The sequence below is a fragment of the Pseudophryne corroboree genome, chromosome 9 (assembly GCF_028390025.1).
Source record: "Pseudophryne corroboree isolate aPseCor3 chromosome 9, aPseCor3.hap2, whole genome shotgun sequence".
Classification (NCBI taxonomy): Eukaryota; Metazoa; Chordata; class Amphibia; order Anura; family Myobatrachidae; genus Pseudophryne; species Pseudophryne corroboree.
In genome coordinates this window covers 426,005,162-426,024,567 of record NC_086452.1, presented here as the reverse complement: position 1 = coordinate 426,024,567, position 19,406 = coordinate 426,005,162, and the positions used below count along the sequence as shown (strand labels likewise).

Here is a 19,406-nt window from a genome sequence, read left to right as displayed (position 1 = left end):
TTTGTGGAACTGTATAGAGGGGGTGGGGCTGAATGAAGCAAATTTGCATCATTTAGCCCCACCCCTTCCCCAGCAGACCCGCAAATCGCTGCACTTTGCTAATTTTCGTTTTCATTCATTTTTTGTTGTTTTTACTGTTATTTATCATTTAAGTCCCCAACAGGGAGCGCTAGTGTTGTTAAACCATGCAGCGCTGGTTATATTATCTCAGTGCTGACAAATGGAGACGGGATTTTATTTATTTTTATGAAATATGCACATGCAACGCGTGTATGCTGAACATGACTCATGCACAGTTTGTGTTTCCTAATGCTGAGGAGATCTCGGGTGACCTCTTTGGATGGACAGGGGCTGGATACCGCGTCCACCACTAATGCAAAGGTATGTTTTCTTCCACAAAAGTTTTTGGTTCTTTGTGCGACTTGGGGGTAAATTTACTAAGATGGGAGTTCTATTTAAGATGGGATGTTGCCCATAGCAACCAATCAGATTTTACTTCTCATTTATCTAGCACCTTCTAGAAGATAATACCTGGAATCTGATTGGTTGCTATGGGCAACATCCCATCTTAAATAGAACTCCCATCTTAGTAAATTTACCCCTTGCTGTATGTCCTTCAGGGAAGACTGCATTGAGGAAGAAAGCAGCCTTGCTTGGCGCTCCAGCCAGGTAAAGGTCTGTGGGCCGAACCTTTCATCGGTTGGCAGCTGCATGCTGCAGGTGGGACATGGCGGTATAGGCACGGTGGTGCTGTGATCGCGGGGCTTTTATGGGGGGTGCGCGATCCCAATGCTCCTCCTTGTCCTTGCTTGGAGTGGGTGGGGGATACCTTTTCATATCGTCCAGATCCCATCAGTGTGTGGGTCAGTGTGTCTGTGTGGGTCAATCTGTTTGTCAGTATGGGTGCAGATCTTTCCGGACACACACGTGTAATCTCTACAATGTTTTTATGTGGTAGTTGTGGGTGCGCAGTCCTTTTATTCACCTCTTCCCCCAGCATGCTGCAGGAAGGGGGGGGTGGGGGGTGGTAGAGGAGATGGGGAACAAACTTACCTCACCCATGTCGTGATTTCACAGATCGGGATTCTGCCGTCTGTTTTGTGTCCACTGGTATTCCGTCTGGCGGCCATTCATGCTGAACCCGTTAGTAATGCTGATCACCATTAGGCAGTTTCTAGGCATTATACTTGAGGTACCAGTATCTGTCACATATCAGTGGCTAGTCATTGCAATGCAATGTAACATTGTATTGTTACAGAGACCTTGACAAGGTCAAGGCCGGCCAGTATGGACGGTGTAATGGTTAGCATTACCGCCTCACAGCACTGAGGTCATGGGTTCGATTCCCACCATGGCTCTGTGTGGAGTTTATATATTCTCCCCGTACTTGCGTGGGTTTCCTCTGGGTACTCCGGTTTCCTCCCACAATCCAAAAATATACGGGTAGGTCAACTGGATCCCAACAAAAATTAACCCTGAATGTGTGCGCGTGTACATGTGGTAGGGAATATAGATTGTAAGCTCCACTGGGGCAGGGACCAATGTGAATGGGCAAATATTCTCTCTCTAAAGCGCTGCGGAATATGTGTGTGCTATATAAATAACTGGTAATAAATAATAATAAAGGTCTCCTGTCTTGGGTATTTAGGACCAAGATTGCCATTGTAGAGTTGTTTCTCATACTACAGTGTATTTAAAGTGTAATTGAAGTACAGATCTAGAACTGTATTTAGCTACTACAGTTGTCTCTGGTGGTCATTCCTAGTTGATCGCTAGCTGAATTCGTTCGCTGTGCAGCGATGAGCCCAAAAACACAGCATTTCTGCGCATGCGGCGCAATGCGCACGTGCAAAGTAATATTACAACAAACTATGTAGTGTCACACAAGGTCTAGCGAAGCTTTTCAGTCGCACTGCTGGCCGCACAGTGATTGACATGAAGTGGGTGTATTTGGGTGTCAACTGATCGTTTTCAGGGAGTGTTGAAAAAAACGCAGGCGTGGCTGGCCGAACGCAGGGCGTGTTTGTGACGTCAAAACAGGAACTGAACAGTCTGAAGTAATCGCAAGCGCTGAGTAGGTACTGAGCTACTCTAAAACTGCACAAAATAATTATGCCGCCGCTCTGCGATCCTTTCGTTCGCACTTCTGCTAAGCTAAAATACACTCCCCAGTGGGCGGCGGCATAGCGTTTGCACGGCTGCTAAAAACAGCTAGCGAGCGATCAACTCGGAATGACCACCTCTGTAAGATCAAGGCAATGTGTTTAGAAGCATTGCCAGTACTGAAAAGGTGTGACAGGCCATATTGTACAGTAACCTATGTGTAGCGCATGTGTGGTGGTCTAATGGCATAGAGTAGCTCCAAAGCATACGTTGCAGTGGGACCCAGACCAAGTGGAGTGGGACCCCCTTTTATTTTTCGCTCGGCGCTATCACTGACTGTTATTGAAAAAATCAGTCTAAAATGTACAATAGCAAAAGTAGCCTGTAAGGAACATGGAGTACCACTAGGTGGCGAGCTGCACCGGCTAGTTTCAACTTAAAATGTTTATGAGAGAATCAAAATTATATAAGAAGAATGGCCAAGAATAGGCCAAGAATAGGGCATATTATTCAAGAAAACAAATAGTATGGGTGAACAATATGAGCAACAGAGTGTGGCAAAAGAATATATAAGTGCCTAGGCACTATATTTAACCCCCGCCAGTATAAATATATGTAAGAAATAGCGGGGCTTACCCCTCAGCTCATTTCAGCGTCATTTTCTCCTCACAGAGACGCTGGTCCTTCCGAAACACTGCTGTACAGTTTTTTGGTGCAATAGAAGTTAAAAATAAAAAGCACACTATATGATGAGCGCTATGGAAATGAGCTGGTAAACTCCTTCTGTGTTTCCCTGCCAGAATGTACTGGGGTCTATCCCTTATAGCCAGTGTAATGTCGGTGGGTGTTTGGTACACGTGTGTCGGCATATCGAATGACTGTCGGCACCGCCGACTCCTAATGGTACTTGGTACATGTAAATAAGTGTCAACATGTCAGTAGATGTATGTTCTTCCCAAGAGAAAACTATATGGGAGACACAGACGTGTGGTGGTGACCCTGTCTGCACCAACAATATCTGACTGGGTAAAAATTGTCATGATAATGTGATGCATATCAGAAAAGTCTATATGTGTATGAGTAAGGTTGCATAGGTCTGTGGCACGAACACACGTAGTAATATTTATGGAGGGGGTCATATTCATAGAATATATTTCCCTCAGACCCCTTGGGATCGCAAAAATGTTTTTTTGCCCAGTTACTACTCCCTAAGATCGACACGAATACTGTTTCTTATGTCAACTATAATGTTTCCTGACTAGATCCACAAAATCGGCATTCAGTACATGTTTCATACACATTAAGAACGTATTAACGTCACTGGGGACCCTGCTGTTCCTGACAAAGGGATATATATATATATATATATATATATATATATATATATATATATAATATAAACAAATATATAACCAAATTGCTCTATTAATCTGCCTTAGACCTAATAGTCCTTGTGGAGGATTGGCTGCTAATCTCCAAATAGGTCCTCCTGCCAGTCGAGAACCAGGTGGTTGAACACTGTAAATGGTTGTATGGAGAGCGCTCTTATCATGTAGTTATCTCTTTAGCTGTTCTTTCTCTCTAGGACAGTCCTTCAACTTTTAGCTTTAATCACAAGAAGATGGATATTTCTGCAAAAATACCCTCACACCAGATTCACCCAGAAAATAACATCACTCGTTAGTTAAAACTTCCATGAAATTTATTATTGATAAAATCCTCTTACATTTAATGCAAGAGTCATTCATTTAAAATAACATTTGTGGGATAAGATCTCAATGGCACTGCTGTCTACCCCAGCTGGGGAGGAGCTCCTATGACAGCCCGTCCAACCCACAAACGTTAATTCACCCAACGCGTTTCGTCTAACAGACTTCCTCAGGGGTGTTTTTTATATGTAAGAGCGATGTCTTATGTGAAAATAGAGGGAGACATTCCTATATAGTTTATCCCACTTTTAAATCTGTAGGGACCAATGTAGAATAATTTCAGCTTCCTATTGGCTAATTTCCAGAACTGTTATACACAGCTCCTATCTTTTATTAGCTACAATCCTGGAGCTTGTGTCCTCTGTGCTGTCCTCACTGTGTGACAGCACAGAGGACACAAGCTCCAGTTTTCAGAATAGAGTCCCAAGGGGGACATCAGACGTTTCCCCTCACCGATTTTTCAAATAGACCTTACCGATTCTCTTCTGGACTTGGAGGTAGTATGCGACCAGTAGCGGATCTTGCCATGGGCAAGCAGGACTTTTGCCCGGGAGGGCGCCGGCGCCATGGCAAGATCCGCTACTGCTGTGCCCCCAGCTGCCCGCAGCGTGCCGCTTCCCGCTGTAGCATCTAGTTTCCCTTCGTGGAGAGGACCTTTACTGTGCGGTGCGCGATGATGTAATCGCACACCGCACAGCAAAGGTCCTCTCCACGAAGGGAACTAGATGCGTAGCGTCTGGTTTCCTTTCGTGGAGAGGACCTTTGCTGTGCGGTGCGCGATGATGTCATCGCGCACCGCACAGCATTTCAGCAGCGCTACTCTACTGTATAGGGGGCGTAACTGACCACGCCCCTGTATTAAGCCACGACCCTATTTCCCGCCCGGGGCGCTAAAAGGGCTGGAACCGGCCCTGTATGCGACGCAATACAAGAGTTGTGTCAGGATCAGGTCATTATCCCGCTGTCCCGGTCAAAAAAAAAAAAAGAGAAGAAGCTGTTATTCAAGCTTTTTTGTGCTCCCAAGGCCGGACGGCTCGGTCAGACCAATCCTATATCTGAAATCCTAAAAAAAAATTCTACTTAAGAAGTTGAACTACAAGATGGAATCTCTCAGGGCAGGGATCTCCAATCTGAAAAAGGAGAAAGGGGGTCGCATTACGGTTTCTTCCGCATTAGGCTTACCTGGGTTTGCTATTCAGGATTGTCATTACCAATTCACCGGAGTGATGGCGGTATGATGGTTTTCCTTCGATAGTAAAAGAGTAATTATTATTCTGTACTGGGACGCTCTCCTGATTACGGCGAGGTCAAGAAACCAAGTGGTGCAAAACGTTGCATTCTCCCTGACAATTCTTCAACAACGTGGTTGGCTCCTGAACTTGCCAGAATCACTGTTGATGTTGTCGGCGTTGGGAATAATGTTAGATACAGAACTGATGAGAGTTTGTTTCTTCCAATAAAAAAAGAAAAAAAAGCTCTGAGGATCCAGAGTCTTGTCAGACCTGCAACAGTGTCAATCCATCAATACATTCCGTTGATGAAAAAGATGGTCGCGGCCTACGAGGCCATTCAGTGAGCAGGTTAAATGCCAGGGTGTTTTTAGTGGGACCTATTGGACAAGTGGTCCGGTTCCCACCTGGGATAATCCTGTTTTTTTTTCAAGACCAGAATTTCACTCCTGTGGTAGCGGCGCAGTTCTCATAAGCGCAGCTTCGGGTTCCAGGACTGGATCCTAGGGACCACGGATGCATGCCTTCGAGGCGGGGGAGTTGTCACACAGGAGGAAACCTTCCAAGGAAGAGGGTCAAGTTAGGTTACTTGTCACCACATTAACGGTCTAGAGATAAGGGCCGTTTATAACTGTTTTCTACAAACAACAACCGAAGCAGAAATGGCAGACGCCAGAAAAATTTTCCTCTGGGTGATGAAATCATATACGCGCTTTGTCAGCGGTGTTTGTTCCAGGAGTGGACAACTGGGAAGCAGACTTCCTCGGCAGACACGTTCTCCATCCAGGAGAGTGGTATCTTCGTCCAGAGGTTTTCACAGAAGTGACAGGTCGTTGAGGAATTCCTAAAATAGATGGACGCCCTAGTGACTCCGTGGGTGTTTCAGTCGGTCTATGCGTCCCCTCCGCTTCCATTTTTTTTCCCAGAAAATGCTAAAGATCGTAAAAAGAACAAAGGTACAGGTGATCCTCATTGTTCCAGCCTGGCCTAAGAGAACCTGGTATCCGGATCTTCAGGTGAACGCCGGATCTTAGCCGAAAGGTTATTTCCAGCAAAGTCATCCCTACTCTTCTTCGGGCCTGAAAAGGAGTAACGTAAAAACATTACCACCGTATTTGGAGAAAGTATGTGTCTTGGTGCGAATCCAAGAAGGCTTCTACGGAGCCTTGACGGAATAGAAGTCTCTCGATGTGGTCAGAGCTTTGGAAATTTATGTCGCCAGAACGGCTCAGATTAGGACAACGGAGGCTCTGTTTGTCCTGTATGCTCCCAACAAGATTGGGGCTCCTGCTTCCAAGCAGACTTTTGCACGCTGCATCTGTAATACGATTCAGCAGGCTCATTCTACGGCTGGATTGCCGTTACCGAAATCGGTGAAGACCCAGAAAGGTGGGCGCATCCTGGGCGGCTGCCCGAGGGGTCTCGGCATTACGGCTTTGCCGAGCAGCTACTTGGTCGGGTTCAAACACCTTTGCGAAGTTTTACAAGTTTGATACCCTGGCTGATGAGGACCTCTTGTTGGGTCAATCGGTGCTGAAGAGTCATCCGCACTCTCCCGCCCGTTCTAGAGCTTTGGTATAAACCCCATGGTTCTTGAAGCATCCCCAGCATCCTCTAGGACGTAGGAGAAAATAGGATTTTAATACCTACCGGTAAATCCTTTTCTCTTAGTCCGTAGAGGATGCTGGGTGCCCGTCCCAGTGCGGGCTGTATCTGCAGTTATTGGGTATGGTTACACACATGGTGTGTTGCATTTAAGTCAGCCTGTTGCTGACGATATTCATGCCATGGTGTAATAATATTCTCATATAAAAAGATTTATTATATGAGTACCTATATGTACATACTTCATACCTAACTGTTTATTTCTGGTCAATAGTATATATTTAATTGTGTATATATATATATGTAGAGACTATTATATATGCATACTAAGGTAGTTGATATAGACTTGATGGACTGTCCTTGAGATGTCAGGGAAACGTGAAGTTTAATATTACCACAGGACATGATTGGTGAGGTAACCTTGGCACTGAACTTGGATTGAAATAAGACGGCTACCTGATTGGTTGATGCGGTGCCTGACATAACCCGAGGCACATGTGTATACATGTGGCTCACGAGCCCTCGGCGGGAAGAACACATCCACGCGACCGGGATGGCAGCGGTATAAATAGAGGAGACACACGGCAGTCTGGATCTGGAGTCGGGTGCGCAGCTGTGGTAGTGGTTTCCTCTCCTCAGCGCTTCGGAGCTAGGCTGTAGAATCAGCGCGCTCTGTGGGAGTGTGAGCCGCTGCTACCAGCGGTAGCGCACTACAGGATGCTGACGGCGGAAGGTGTCATCGAGGCAGTGGTGACGGGAGGCCAGCGGGAGGCGGAGACAGCAGAATAGGCGGAGCAGCCTTGAGGCAGGACGAGGGGCCGGGGGAGCATAGGAGAGGTCCATCCCCTGCAGCGGCAGCCTCACGAATAGCCTGCCCATAGAAGGAGACCCTCGCTTGTCAGGACAGCACCGAGCCAGTGAGATCATACGGCCACAGCAAAGTGCCTGCGGAGAGGTGAGCGTTGAGGGGGAATTACTGCCTCACTACCCACCGATGAGAAGGATAAAGGAAAGATGCCAGTCTTCAAGTCTTCTAGCTATTGACAGGAGTCAATAGTGAAAACAGCTGAGGTCTGTGACTATTGCAATCTACATTACACCTCTATACTAAAGGAGACATATATGGGCAGAATTACATAGATACCTCCATAATATTCACTGACTATAACACCTTATAACAACTGTATTTATTATCATTGCCACAATGAACAGCAGTGACTATGGTCAGTGGCAATAGATATATATCTGTAGACTGAGGCAGATTATTTTCAATACAGGCATACTAAAAGTTTCTATGCTAATATCAACAGCTAAATCGTATTTATCTAAGGAACAGAAGAGGAATATTATAGTATCACTATATAGACTATGCAAGCCTTTTACAACTATTTCTCCTTTTCTAAAGACTACACTAATTAAGTGCAGGAACAAGATCTTTTAGTGACATCTGGAGGATCTTTCTGGTATAACTTCAGTAATAACACACAGGAAAAGATTGTTTAGTTTCATTGGATACAAAACAGTAACAGTACTGTCAAAGGAAACTAAGTGGATACAAGTAACCATAACTATTTAATAACAATTCAGGTTGTTTCCAAATCACCACCAGGATCTACAGGACAGTGCAGGATACATAACCTTAGTGAAGGGTTATCAACTCAACTAAAAATAAAATATATATATATATATATATATATATATATATTTACATCAGATCTGATCATCCGGCTTCTGTTATGATTCAGTCCAATACACATATATATGCATATATATATGGTTCCGGTATGAATGGTCGACCATGTTATGGTCGACAGTCATTAGGTCGACCACTATTGAACACATTGAACACACCACACCCAAATCTATCTCTCTCTGCACATGTTAAATCTGCCCCACCTGCAGTGCACATGGTTTTGCCCAACTGCTAAAAAATTTCCTGCTGCGATCAACTTGGAATTACCCCCATCGTTCATCCCTGGTGCCTACACACTGAAAGATATGAACAAGTTCTCATTCATATGGTTCAGGATTATCGCTTAGTGTATAGGGCCTATTACAGGAGCAGCAGAATGGTACTGTGATATCATCTGTCGCTAGAGTGCACTATTTCAGATTACAACTGCATACCTCCCAACTTTGCCCCCTTCCAAGGAGGGACACACGTGCGCGCTCCCGAAAAGGGCGTGGCCTATGAAAAGGGGTCGTGGCTTCGCGGATGACCCACGATCGTAAGCCACGCCCCCATTTTCGTCACTGAGGGGTCATGCCCAGCACTCTGTGAGCCGCTGGCATGCCCCCTCTCCCCCTGACTGCACTGAACAGATGCTGTGCGCATGCGCACAGTGTCTATTCACCGCTGCTCTGCTAAGCAGGGCAGCGACAGACAGAGCCTCCGAACTGTCCCCCCCACCGCGGGACACTGCGGCCCGCGGGTGGGACAGCGGGACAGTCCCGCGAAAATCGGGACAGTTGGGAGGTATGCAACTGATTGCAAAAGATATTTATTCTCACTCTCGAACAAACGGCAGTTGCATGGCTTCATTTCAATACCTAATGAACACTTTGCAACATAGGGGGTAATTCCAAGTTGATCGCAGCAGGATTTTTGTTAGCAACTGGGCAAAACCATGGGGGTAATTCCAAGTTGATCGCAGCAGGATTTTTGTTAGCAATTGGGCAAAACCATGTGCACTGCAGGGGAGGCAGATATAACATGTGCAGAGAGAGTTAGATTTGGGTGGGGTGTGTTCAATCTGCAATCTAATTTGCAGTGTAAAAATAAAGCTGCCAGTATTTACCCCGCACAGAAACAAAATAACCCACCCAAATCTAACTCTTGTTGCACATGATATATCTGCCTCCCCTGCAGTGCACATGGTTTTGCCCAATTGCTATCAAAAATCCTGCTGCGATCAACTTGGAATTACCCCCATAGTTGCTGTCCTTTTTCCATTTTGGATTACTATTGCCATTTTGGAACTTGTGCTGTCTTTGAGCAGTATTTGTGTGATATTAACAGCGGATTCTTGTCTTACCACCAATTTTATGCTTAGATGTCCTTCCATCACATTTATTACTGGGCCTTTGTGTTATTAATTATATTACTACTAATTACCAGCCCGTAAAAATGACAAAACCACATGACAGTAATGTCAGCGCCGGTGGCTGTGCCTGCACAAAGGATCAACACTTCAATTGCTCTGTCGGTCACCATCTAGTGGCTACCTATGCACAAATCACTTGAATTCCCCCCATAGAGGTGAGGAGCAGCGTTAGATTAAATTGTCATAATGTATCTGTCTGCACTTGCAGTATTTTTTTCTTTGTGTTGGTTTTTATACCATGTGGGGTCAACTCACCTCTCACTGGGGGCGGAATGTATTAAGATACATCGCCGCCCCTCGCCGCTTACTGCAGCGATGTTGATTGCATATGTACTCGCATATGCGATCAATATCGCAATGCGGTGACGGAGGCCCTCCACGATACCTGTGAGGTGGTCTGCGGGGGGTCTCCGTCACCTCAAGGGGTCTCCACAATGCCTGGACGCCGGGAAACAGCAGCAGGCTGCCCCCGGCGCCTCCTCCTCCCCCCTGCAGCCGGAAGGACCTCCGTCTGCGTTGCTAGGGGGAGGAGGAGACTACCTTCCGGGTCCAGGGCAGCCTGGAAGAAGGTATGCCGGGGAGGAAGGGGGGTTGGTGTCTGTGGCGGGTTGCAGCGGTCGGCAGATAAGAAGCCCATAGGCTTCTATATGGTATCGCCATCCAAAGATGGCAATACCCTGGACGGTGAAAAACCGGCGGTAGGGTCTTAGTAAATTTGAAAATGTGGTAAAACCCCCGTTTTCGGGGGTTTTACCGCATTTTTCCTTTAGTACATCCCGCCCTGGGTGAGCAGCACCCGATGTATATTTTTTTAGCATTTTCTTTCCGATTTTTAACATTTTCTTTCCGATTTTTAGGAGCGCCTGGTTGTTGTTTTCCGTAAAGATTTTAGCTGCATAGTAACGTAAGTAAAATATGGTAATAATTGCAACAAAATTGGCCCAATATCAAGATTATTGTGATGCCCACATGTGAGATCAACATAGAGATTTCTCCTAATTTTTCACTGCAGTTTCGATGGTTGCCCATTAAAGGGTATAGGTAAAGCCTATAAATTTTGCCGCTGTCTCCATAACAGCTTGTCTTTATGACATCCCTTGTAGGGGCATTTATTATGGATTGCATATTGCATGTGATCTAGGTGAGATCTTACCGCCCAGGATCGCATTGCAATATGCAATCCTATCAGCGGGATGTATCACCATGCACATGCAGGCACAAGGGCTCCCAAAGGAGTCCGTACCTGCGATATGGTGAGCGGGGTGACCTGACCTCTGCGCATGCACGGTAGCCTCACCGCCGTGCACAGAGGCCAATTCTGGCGGAGGGTACCCTGGGAACCTTGCCGGAACTACATCCTCCGATGTGTAGCCTATAGGCTACAATGGGCTACCACAGTCAGGAGATTGCAGTAGCTGCAGAGGATGCCCTGAGGACATCAGGACTGCTATTGCCCATGATGCTACTACGCTCCAGGAACACAATAAATTGGCAAGCACACGCTCAATGGATAAATTATGATTGGCAGCAGGTCGTGCACTCTTCACCTGCCCGTCTCACCTGACATGTAGCGCTGAGCGCGATTTGTTGCATTAATGTAAAGGTAAAATACGGGCAACAAACACTGCGCTCTTACATGGCGATGTAGCTCAACATAAGTGCAACATAACCGGTTACATTGTCCCAGCTGTCTGTCCCCGAAACTGGGGTTGTCACAGGAGCCAGTAATAGGGGAGCACCCCTGGATCCCTGCTACAGGCCAAGGATTACATCAATCAACGGGCGTTATACCTGTAATAAAGCTTTAAGTTAAAGGGAGTGATGTATCAAATATTGGAGAGAGATAAAGTAGAGACTATGCTAGACAAATGACAGAAGCAGATTGGTTGGTACTGTATCTCTCTACACTTTATCTCTCCCCAAGATTTGATAAAGCTCCCCCAAAAAGTAATTGAAATGGAAACTCTGTTAATAAAGTTTTACTTAAGTATACATATTGCTGGGGAGATAACTGGCAGAACACTGGGCCTAATTCAGACCTGATCGCTAGGCTGCGTTTTCGTGCAGCCTGCGATCAGGTCTGAACTGCGCATGCGTATGCACCGCAATGCGCAGGCGCGTCAGTCCGCAGCGCCGGGATGGTGCGAGAAAATCGATCGCAAGGTGACTGACAGGAAGAGGCCATTTGTGGGTGGCAACTGACCGTTTTTTAGGAGTGTCCGGAGAAACGCAGGAAGGACCAGGCGTTTGGAGGGAGGGTTTCTGATGTCAGCCCCGGCCCCGATCATCGTACTGGAAGATTAAGTCCTGGTCTGTGCAGAGACATCACAAACTTCTGTTTGTGCAGCTCTCCTGCACACGCAAACGCACCCCTGCCAGAGCCGAAACTAGAGGGAGGGAGGGGCATGTGACCTAGGCGCCAGACTGGAGAGGGCGCAGAGACTGTTACTTTGATCCCCCCCTAATGCCCCCTCCCTATGCGGCAGCGATAGCATAGAGCCAGGCAGCTTGAGCTCCAGACTTTGCAAGCTCCCGTCTAGCCAGCAGGCACACGTACTGCATCGCAGAGAAGACACTGAAATTGAACTACATCTCCCAGCAGGCCTTGCTGCTGGGAGCTGTACTTAACTTTCAGTTTCATCTCTGCAGCGTGCTGTGATCGGCACAGCAGAGCCGCATTAAGAGGGGGCACATGGAAGAAATTACACCCCCCCCCCTCACCCCACTGTTAGTGCCTTTAATCATTGCAGCCACTTCTGCAGTGAACATGAAATTCCGAAAAGGGGGCGGGGCTAAACGGCACTGTACACACAGTGGGCGGGATGTACTAAGCGGAAAATGCGGTAAACGCCCTGTTTACCGCATTTTCCTGATGTACTAACCCCCGGCCGGCAGGACAGCGCCGCGGCGGGGTACGCCAGCTTTAGCTGCTATGGGCTTCTCTCCGCGGCACTGTGTGAGGGATCCGATCAGATCCCTCCCAGCATGCCCTGCGGCCGCCCCCGTCACCCTGCGCATGCGCAGACTGACTTCTGGGGCCGAATCCCGGAAGTCAGGCTGCTGCTGCGCATCGCGGAGGACAGCTCTTATCGGAAGAGCTGTCCTCCGCAATGCTGATCGCATATGTTAGTACATGCGCAATCAGCATTGTGGCGCAGGGCGGCTATGGGCGGCGATGTACATTAGTACATCCCGCCCAGTGCCACCATGCCAGCCAGCAACAGCATGGGAGAGAGGAGGGGAGAAGAGCAGCACAGCCTAAACAGTGAGTATAACTCAGGGAAGGGGCACTGTATGTGTGTGACTGCTATGTGTGTATGAATGTGTGATTGTATGTGAATAGGTGTGTGACTACATATCTGTATGGGTGTGGTATGCGTGACCGGGCATACCGACGCTGGTATATGCCTGTCGGGGGGAAGGGGGGGTTGTGAGCGCAGCAAGCCTCTTTGCGGGCTCGCTGCGCTCGCCACGCTGGGATGGGAGTGGTCCCTGTTGGTCGGCATGCCCACCGTCGGGATTGTGAGGGGGCGGGATATAGGGGGAGGTACTGTCACCGGCGGTCACATAACTACATCCCATCTGTATGTGTGCTTGTGTGTCACTGTATACATATGTGTACAGGTGTGATATATATGTATGTGAGTGAATGTATGTGTGCGTGACAGTATGTGTTTTGTATTGGTGTGTGATTTTATGTATGTATTAATATATGGGTTATTATTTTATTTCTCCCTTCATCCGTAGTCCAAAAAAATAAAAAAAATAAAATAAAAAGTATGAAAATGCCTAGCTATCCCCTTTGCCCTTATGAAGTTGATATATATATATATATATATATATATATATATATATATATATACACATACATTGTGTAACCATAGGTCCGGCACTCCCAGTGCAGTATGAATTACTTCGCTGGTGCCCTCACAGGTGTAAGTAGATACAGAAGCAAAAGGTGCGGCACTGAAGCTGATTCTCTGTAATTAAGAGACACACACGGTCCTGCGTTTCAAATGCCGCACCTTCAGTGCCGCACCTTTTGCTACTATATATATATATATATATATATATATATATACACACACACACACACACACACACACACACACACACACACACACACACACACACACACTTGAATGCGAGGGGGGCGCTAAGCATAGTTACCTACTTTGCTGCCTCCTCCTCCGGGAGGAGGCAGCGTTGTAGGTGTATGGGGGGCGTGGCCTGCAGCAGGATGGGTGGTCCGGGGGCGTAACATCAGGGTCGCGTCATCGTGACTCCGCCCCCCGCTGTGCTGTGCCGAGAAACGAGCAGCTGCATAGAGGGGGGCGGAGCTATGATGACGCGATTCAGCGCGAATCGCGTCATCGGACCACCTCGGGCAGCCCGCTTGTTCTCTGCTGCGGGCGGCCGAGGGGGAAATCGGGAGGCTTGCCCACCTTTCCGGGGGGCCGGGAGGGTCACCCGATTTTCGGGAGCCTCCCGGCCATTCCGGGAGGGTAGGCAAGTATGGCGCTAAGTTAATGGCTCGCCCCGGGTGCCAAAACTCCTAGTTTCGGTCCTGCCCCTGCACAGCAATTTCCCCCTCCCCCTGTAGGCGGCGACTACCTGATCGCAGGGATGCAAAAAATGCACCCTAGTGATTAAAACTGTATTAGGCCCCATGTGCACTGCAGGGGGGGGGGCAGATATAACATGTGCAGAGAGAGTTAGAGTTGGGTGGGTTATATTGTTTCTGTGCAGGGTAAATACTGACTGCTTTATTTTTTTACACTGCAATTTAGATTTCAGTTTGAACACATCCCACCCAAATCTAACTCTCTCTGCACATGTTACATCTGCCCTCCCCTGCAGTGCACATGGGGAGTCATTCTGACCTGAACGCTCGCTGCAGTTCTTTGCAGCGCAGCCTCCAGGTCAGAACTGCGCATGCGCCGCCGTCGCCATTGCCTAGCGATCGCCTCTGCCTGATTGACAGGCAGAGGTGGTCGCTGGGCCGGAGGGGACGGCATGGCAGTGGTTGGCCACCGTTTTCGGGTGCAACGGCGGCAGCGACAAGTAACTCAGGAGCTGCGCTGGCTGGGAGTTACTCTACATGTACAAAAGCGCTTTTGTCCTTGTGCGGGTGGGAAGCCGGCCTGACATGCGGGGCGGACTAGCTCTGTGCTGGGCGTCCCCCCGCATGTCTGGGAACATGATCGTAGCTGTGCTAAATTTAGCACATCTACGATCAACTTGGAATGAGGGCCACTGTTTTGCCCATCTGCTAACAAATTTGCTGCTGTGATCAGGTCTGAATTAAGCCCACTGTCCATATAGAATTGCGCCAGACCATAATTAAATCATGACAATGTCAGACTTAGGCCCCTTTTATGGTGTTTAGTGTTTTTCTTTGTTTATTTTGGCTTTCGGTGAGATTTTATGGCAGTCGATCGCATTTAGATTATATGATTTATATTACTGTCACACTGTTATATTCTGCAGTACAGGTATATCAAGACACAGAATCCTGTCTTATTGCATAAGACGGCTCTGCTGTAAACAGGATATCCTAAGATAGTAACGTTTCTCGCAGTCCTTCGCTCTAGCAGCTAACGGCAACATCTCACCAAAATGATTGCTGCTAGTAAGCCCCTGAATCTTCTACATTCACGCTTCCAAAGGCTCGGAACCCCGGCTCTCGTTTTATTGCTACTCGTTGTACAAACGCTTCTGGGGATGAACTTTCGATGTCCTCGCCCGAATAGAAAAGCCCTAGCGTATGGCTATGTATTTCTCATACTTCCACCCGTTACCCTTTTTATTTTGAGCTTGATGCTCAGACCCAGAAGATCGCCCGGTCTGTTTTCCTCGACGTGTTGTTCCTTCAAGTATGTTCTGTATGTACTTCTGCAGGCTGGGAAGGCTCCGCTGATCTGTTTTTTCATTGCGTTAATTGATGGACGGTATCTCGCTTGCATCCTGCAGACTCGTGATGACTCCGATTATACAATAGACCACAGTATGCCAATGATTCAGGTAAGATGTAACAGAAGAGAATTAGGATGTGATGGGGAAGGCACACATATATAGAGGGGAATATAGAGGGAGAGATGTATCAAATCTTGGAGAGAGATAAAGTGGAGAAGTTACCCATACCTACCAATCAGAGGCTACAGGCTATGCTACATAAATGATAATTTTCACTTTATCTCTCTCCGAGGCTTGATACGTCTCCCCCAGAGTAACTGATTCAGATGAGAAATATTGTTGATCTGAAGATATCTGTGATGAAGGACATTAAGAGAAAAGTGGATAAATGATTAATCGTTTGAAAAGGCCCATGCTTGTCTTTTAATTGTATACAATATTATAGGGGTAGGCACAGGTGTGCGCACAGGGGGTGCCTGGTGTGCACAGGTACCCCGTAATGCCCTGGCACCGTCATCAAGCTAATTGGAGCGGCAGCCAATCATTCAGCAGCAGCTCCTGGAGTATAGGGCCTGGGGGGTAATTCGGACTGCGATCGCAGTCTGAATTACTTTGTGGAGTGCGCATGTCTGTGAAACTGGTCGTAGATGTGCTAAATTTAGCACATCTACAATCAGATCTGAATTAGGCCCCTAATTCAGACCTGACCGCAGCAGCAAATTTGTTAGCTAATAGGCAAAACCATGGCCCTCATTCCGAGTTGATCGGTCGCAAGGCGAATTTAGCAGAGTTACACACGCTAAGCCTACGCCTACTGGGAGTGTATCTTAGCATCTTAAATTTGCGACCGAAGTATTCGCAATATTGCGATCACAAACTTCTTAGCAGTTTTAGAGTAGCTCCAACCTTACTCTGCCAGTGCGATCAGTTCAGTGCTTGTCGTTCCTGGTTTGACGTCACAAACACACCCAGCGTTCGCCCAGACACTCCCCCGTTTCTCCAGCCACTCCTGCGTTTTTTCCGGAAACTGTAGCGTTTTCAGCCACACGCCCATAAAACGGCCTGTTTCCGCCCAGTAACACCCATTTCCTGTCAATCACATTACAATCGCCGGAGCGAAGAAAAAGCCGTGAGTAAAAATACTATCTTCATAGCGAAGATACTTGGCGCAGTCGCAGTGCGAAAATTGCGCATGCGCACTAAGCGGAATTTCACTGCGATGCGATGAAAAATACAGAGCGAACAACTCGGAATGAGGGCCCATGTGCACTGCAGGTGGGGCAGATGTAACATATGCAGAGAGAGTTAGATTTGGGTGGGGTGTGCCCAAACTGAAATCTAAATTGCAGTGTAAAAATAAAGCAGCCAGTATTTACCCTGCACAGAAACAAAATAACCCACCCAAATCTAAAGTGCCCTACACACTTAAAGATTATCTGTCCAATCTTTCTGGTTGGAACAAAAATATGGTAATGTATGGGAGCAAATGACAATTGACCATTTGCTCTCAAACACTGGACAACGGACGAAAATGGACTTTCAAACAAATTGGTTAAGTTTGTTTTGTTAAAACAATTGCTCTTAACAACCATTTCTGCCCATTTTCTGGATTTTGGGAGCAAATGGTTGATTGTCATTTGCTCCCAGACATTGCCAGATTTTCTTTCCAATCAGACAGATTGGACAGATAATCTTTAAGTGTGTAGGGCCCTTAACTCTCTCTGCAAATGTTATATCTGCTACACCTGCAGTGCACATGTTTTTTTTTGGCCATTAGCTAACAAATTTGCTGCTGCAATCAGGTCTGAATTAGGTCCATGGATTGGAGAGTGGGCTGCAGCACTGATTCCTGCACTGTTAACCGTGCAGCATACCTTCGGGCAATTGTGGCCCCTCGGAGTCCAGATGGAGACCAGTGGGACCAGCAGTAAGTCCTGGGACACATAGCCAGAGGAGTCCCCCTGCATGGACGTTAGCAGGTGAGGAGACCCGACTCATATCGGGCAAATATAGATATCGGACTGATATTGCCCAATTACCGGCAAACTTGCTTTTACGTGTCTTCTAAAGGTCCAGTGAGCAGCATCTCTAACAAAGTGGTATTTTTGTCCAGTTAAGAGTCTCATCTGTGTTACTTGACCTGTAGTGTTTTTTAAATTTTTTTATTTTATTAACTATTTTAATTTTATTTATAACAAATATTTTTTATTGCTTGCAGAAAAGTTTTGGAGTTCATGTATGCATGAAAATTCACCCAGGCGGATTATTTAGGACAGTCAGCAGAACACTTTCATTTAAGTAGACTTAAGCACAGTGCTTTTCAGCAGTGGATTTAATGAGCCAGATGTACTAAGCAGAAAATGCGGTAAACCCCCTGTTTACCGCATTTTCCTGATGTACTAAGCCCCATCCGGCTGGTCAGCGCCGCGGTGGGGTTCGCCAGCTTTAGCCTATGGGCTTCTCTCCGCGGCGCTGTGTGATGGATCCAATCGGATCCCTCCCAGCATGCCCTGCGGCCGCCCCCCGTCACCCCACGCATGCGCAGACTGACTCCTGGGGCATAATCCCGGAAGTCAGGCTGCCGCTGCGCATCGCGAAGGATAGCTCTTATCGGAAGAGCTGTCCTCCGCAATGCTGATCGCATATGTTAGTACATATGCGATCAGCATCGTGGCGCAGGGCGGCGATGTACATTAGTACATTCCGCCCAATATGTTCGTTTTAGTTGAGGATTGTTTTTTGAACATTAGTCTCAGCGCTATTATAGTCCACACAATATATTGACAGACAGATGTCAGCTGCGCATGCTGGGATTTGTAGTCGCACAACAGCAGGAGCCCCCCTGTGATACAGATTATAGCAACAAGAATGTATTCCATAGAACAACAATGGTGGCCTCCATGCAGCTCCTCCCTCAGAGCCGGCCCTAGCTATAGGCAAGCTAAGCAATTGCCTAGGGCATTTGGCATGCCTGTTGGCATTCAAGAAAGTCTGCAGGATCTCATGCTGTGAGGGAGTAAGGAACAGTCTGCAAACTACATACCTCCCAACTTGACCCTCTCCAGGAGGGACACAATGCTCTGCTTATGGACTTTTCTATTAATTTGTGATTGCCGGCACCTGTGTTGAACAGGTTAATGGATAAGAAAGGTGTTTCAGCACAGCTGATGGCAATCATAAATTAAGAGGGCAGTCCAGGGGTAGAGCATTCTGTCCCTCCTGGAGAGGGTCATGTTGGGAGGTATGACACCATGTATACACAGCACAGGTGTAACCCTGGTTAGGGGTAATAATATTTTGGCAGAGTAATATAGAGTTATATTTCAATATATTGTACATAAAATGCATACCTCCCAACATGACCCTCTCCAGGAGGGACAGAATGCTCTGCTCCTGGGCTTCCCTCTTAATGTAGGATTACACTCACCTGTGTTGAACTAGTTACTTGATGAGCACAGGTGATGGCAATCCGAAATTATGTGAGAAGTCCAGGAGCAGAGCGTTCTCTCCCTCCTGGAGAGGGTCGTGTTGGGAGGTATTTTGTGCACATGGGGGAGGGGGACCCGGTCATCCTGTGTGTGTTGCTTATACCTGTGCAAACCCCAGGTGTCTGCAGGGACTTAACATCGGCAGAATTCTCCCCACACTTTATTTCTCAGTCAGTCCACTCCATAAAATTCCCCCGCCACCAAGCAGCGGGGAAGCATTAAAAAGGTGCATTATTGTGTGAAATGATGTGT

At 47.2% G+C, this 19,406-nt stretch overlaps 2 protein-coding genes across 3 annotated transcripts in view; one reads left to right on the top strand and one right to left on the bottom strand.

Annotated features, from left to right (window-relative positions):
• CIDEC (cell death inducing DFFA like effector c) overlaps positions 1-12,115 on the bottom strand; it is a 92,830-nt gene extending 80,715 nt beyond the window's left edge. Inside the window, exon 1 of the mRNA XM_063940964.1 lies at positions 11,954-12,115. The gene's annotated coding sequence lies outside the window, so the exon portion shown is untranslated. The remainder of the gene's footprint in view (positions 1-11,953) is intronic.
• A 760-nt stretch (positions 12,116-12,875) lies between these two features.
• Positions 12,876-19,406, top strand: part of LOC134958395 (uncharacterized) — a 40,192-nt gene continuing 33,661 nt past the window's right edge. The window contains exons 1-2 of one of the 2 annotated variants that reach the window (XM_063940966.1): positions 12,876-13,015; positions 15,652-15,774. In XM_063940966.1, the coding sequence (XP_063797036.1) occupies positions 15,760-15,774 (15 nt within the window). In that variant the 5' untranslated portion in view covers positions 12,876-13,015; positions 15,652-15,759. Of the gene's footprint in view, positions 13,016-15,313; positions 15,775-19,406 lie in introns of those variants that run through there. The other variant, XM_063940965.1, reaches the window with a different exon arrangement.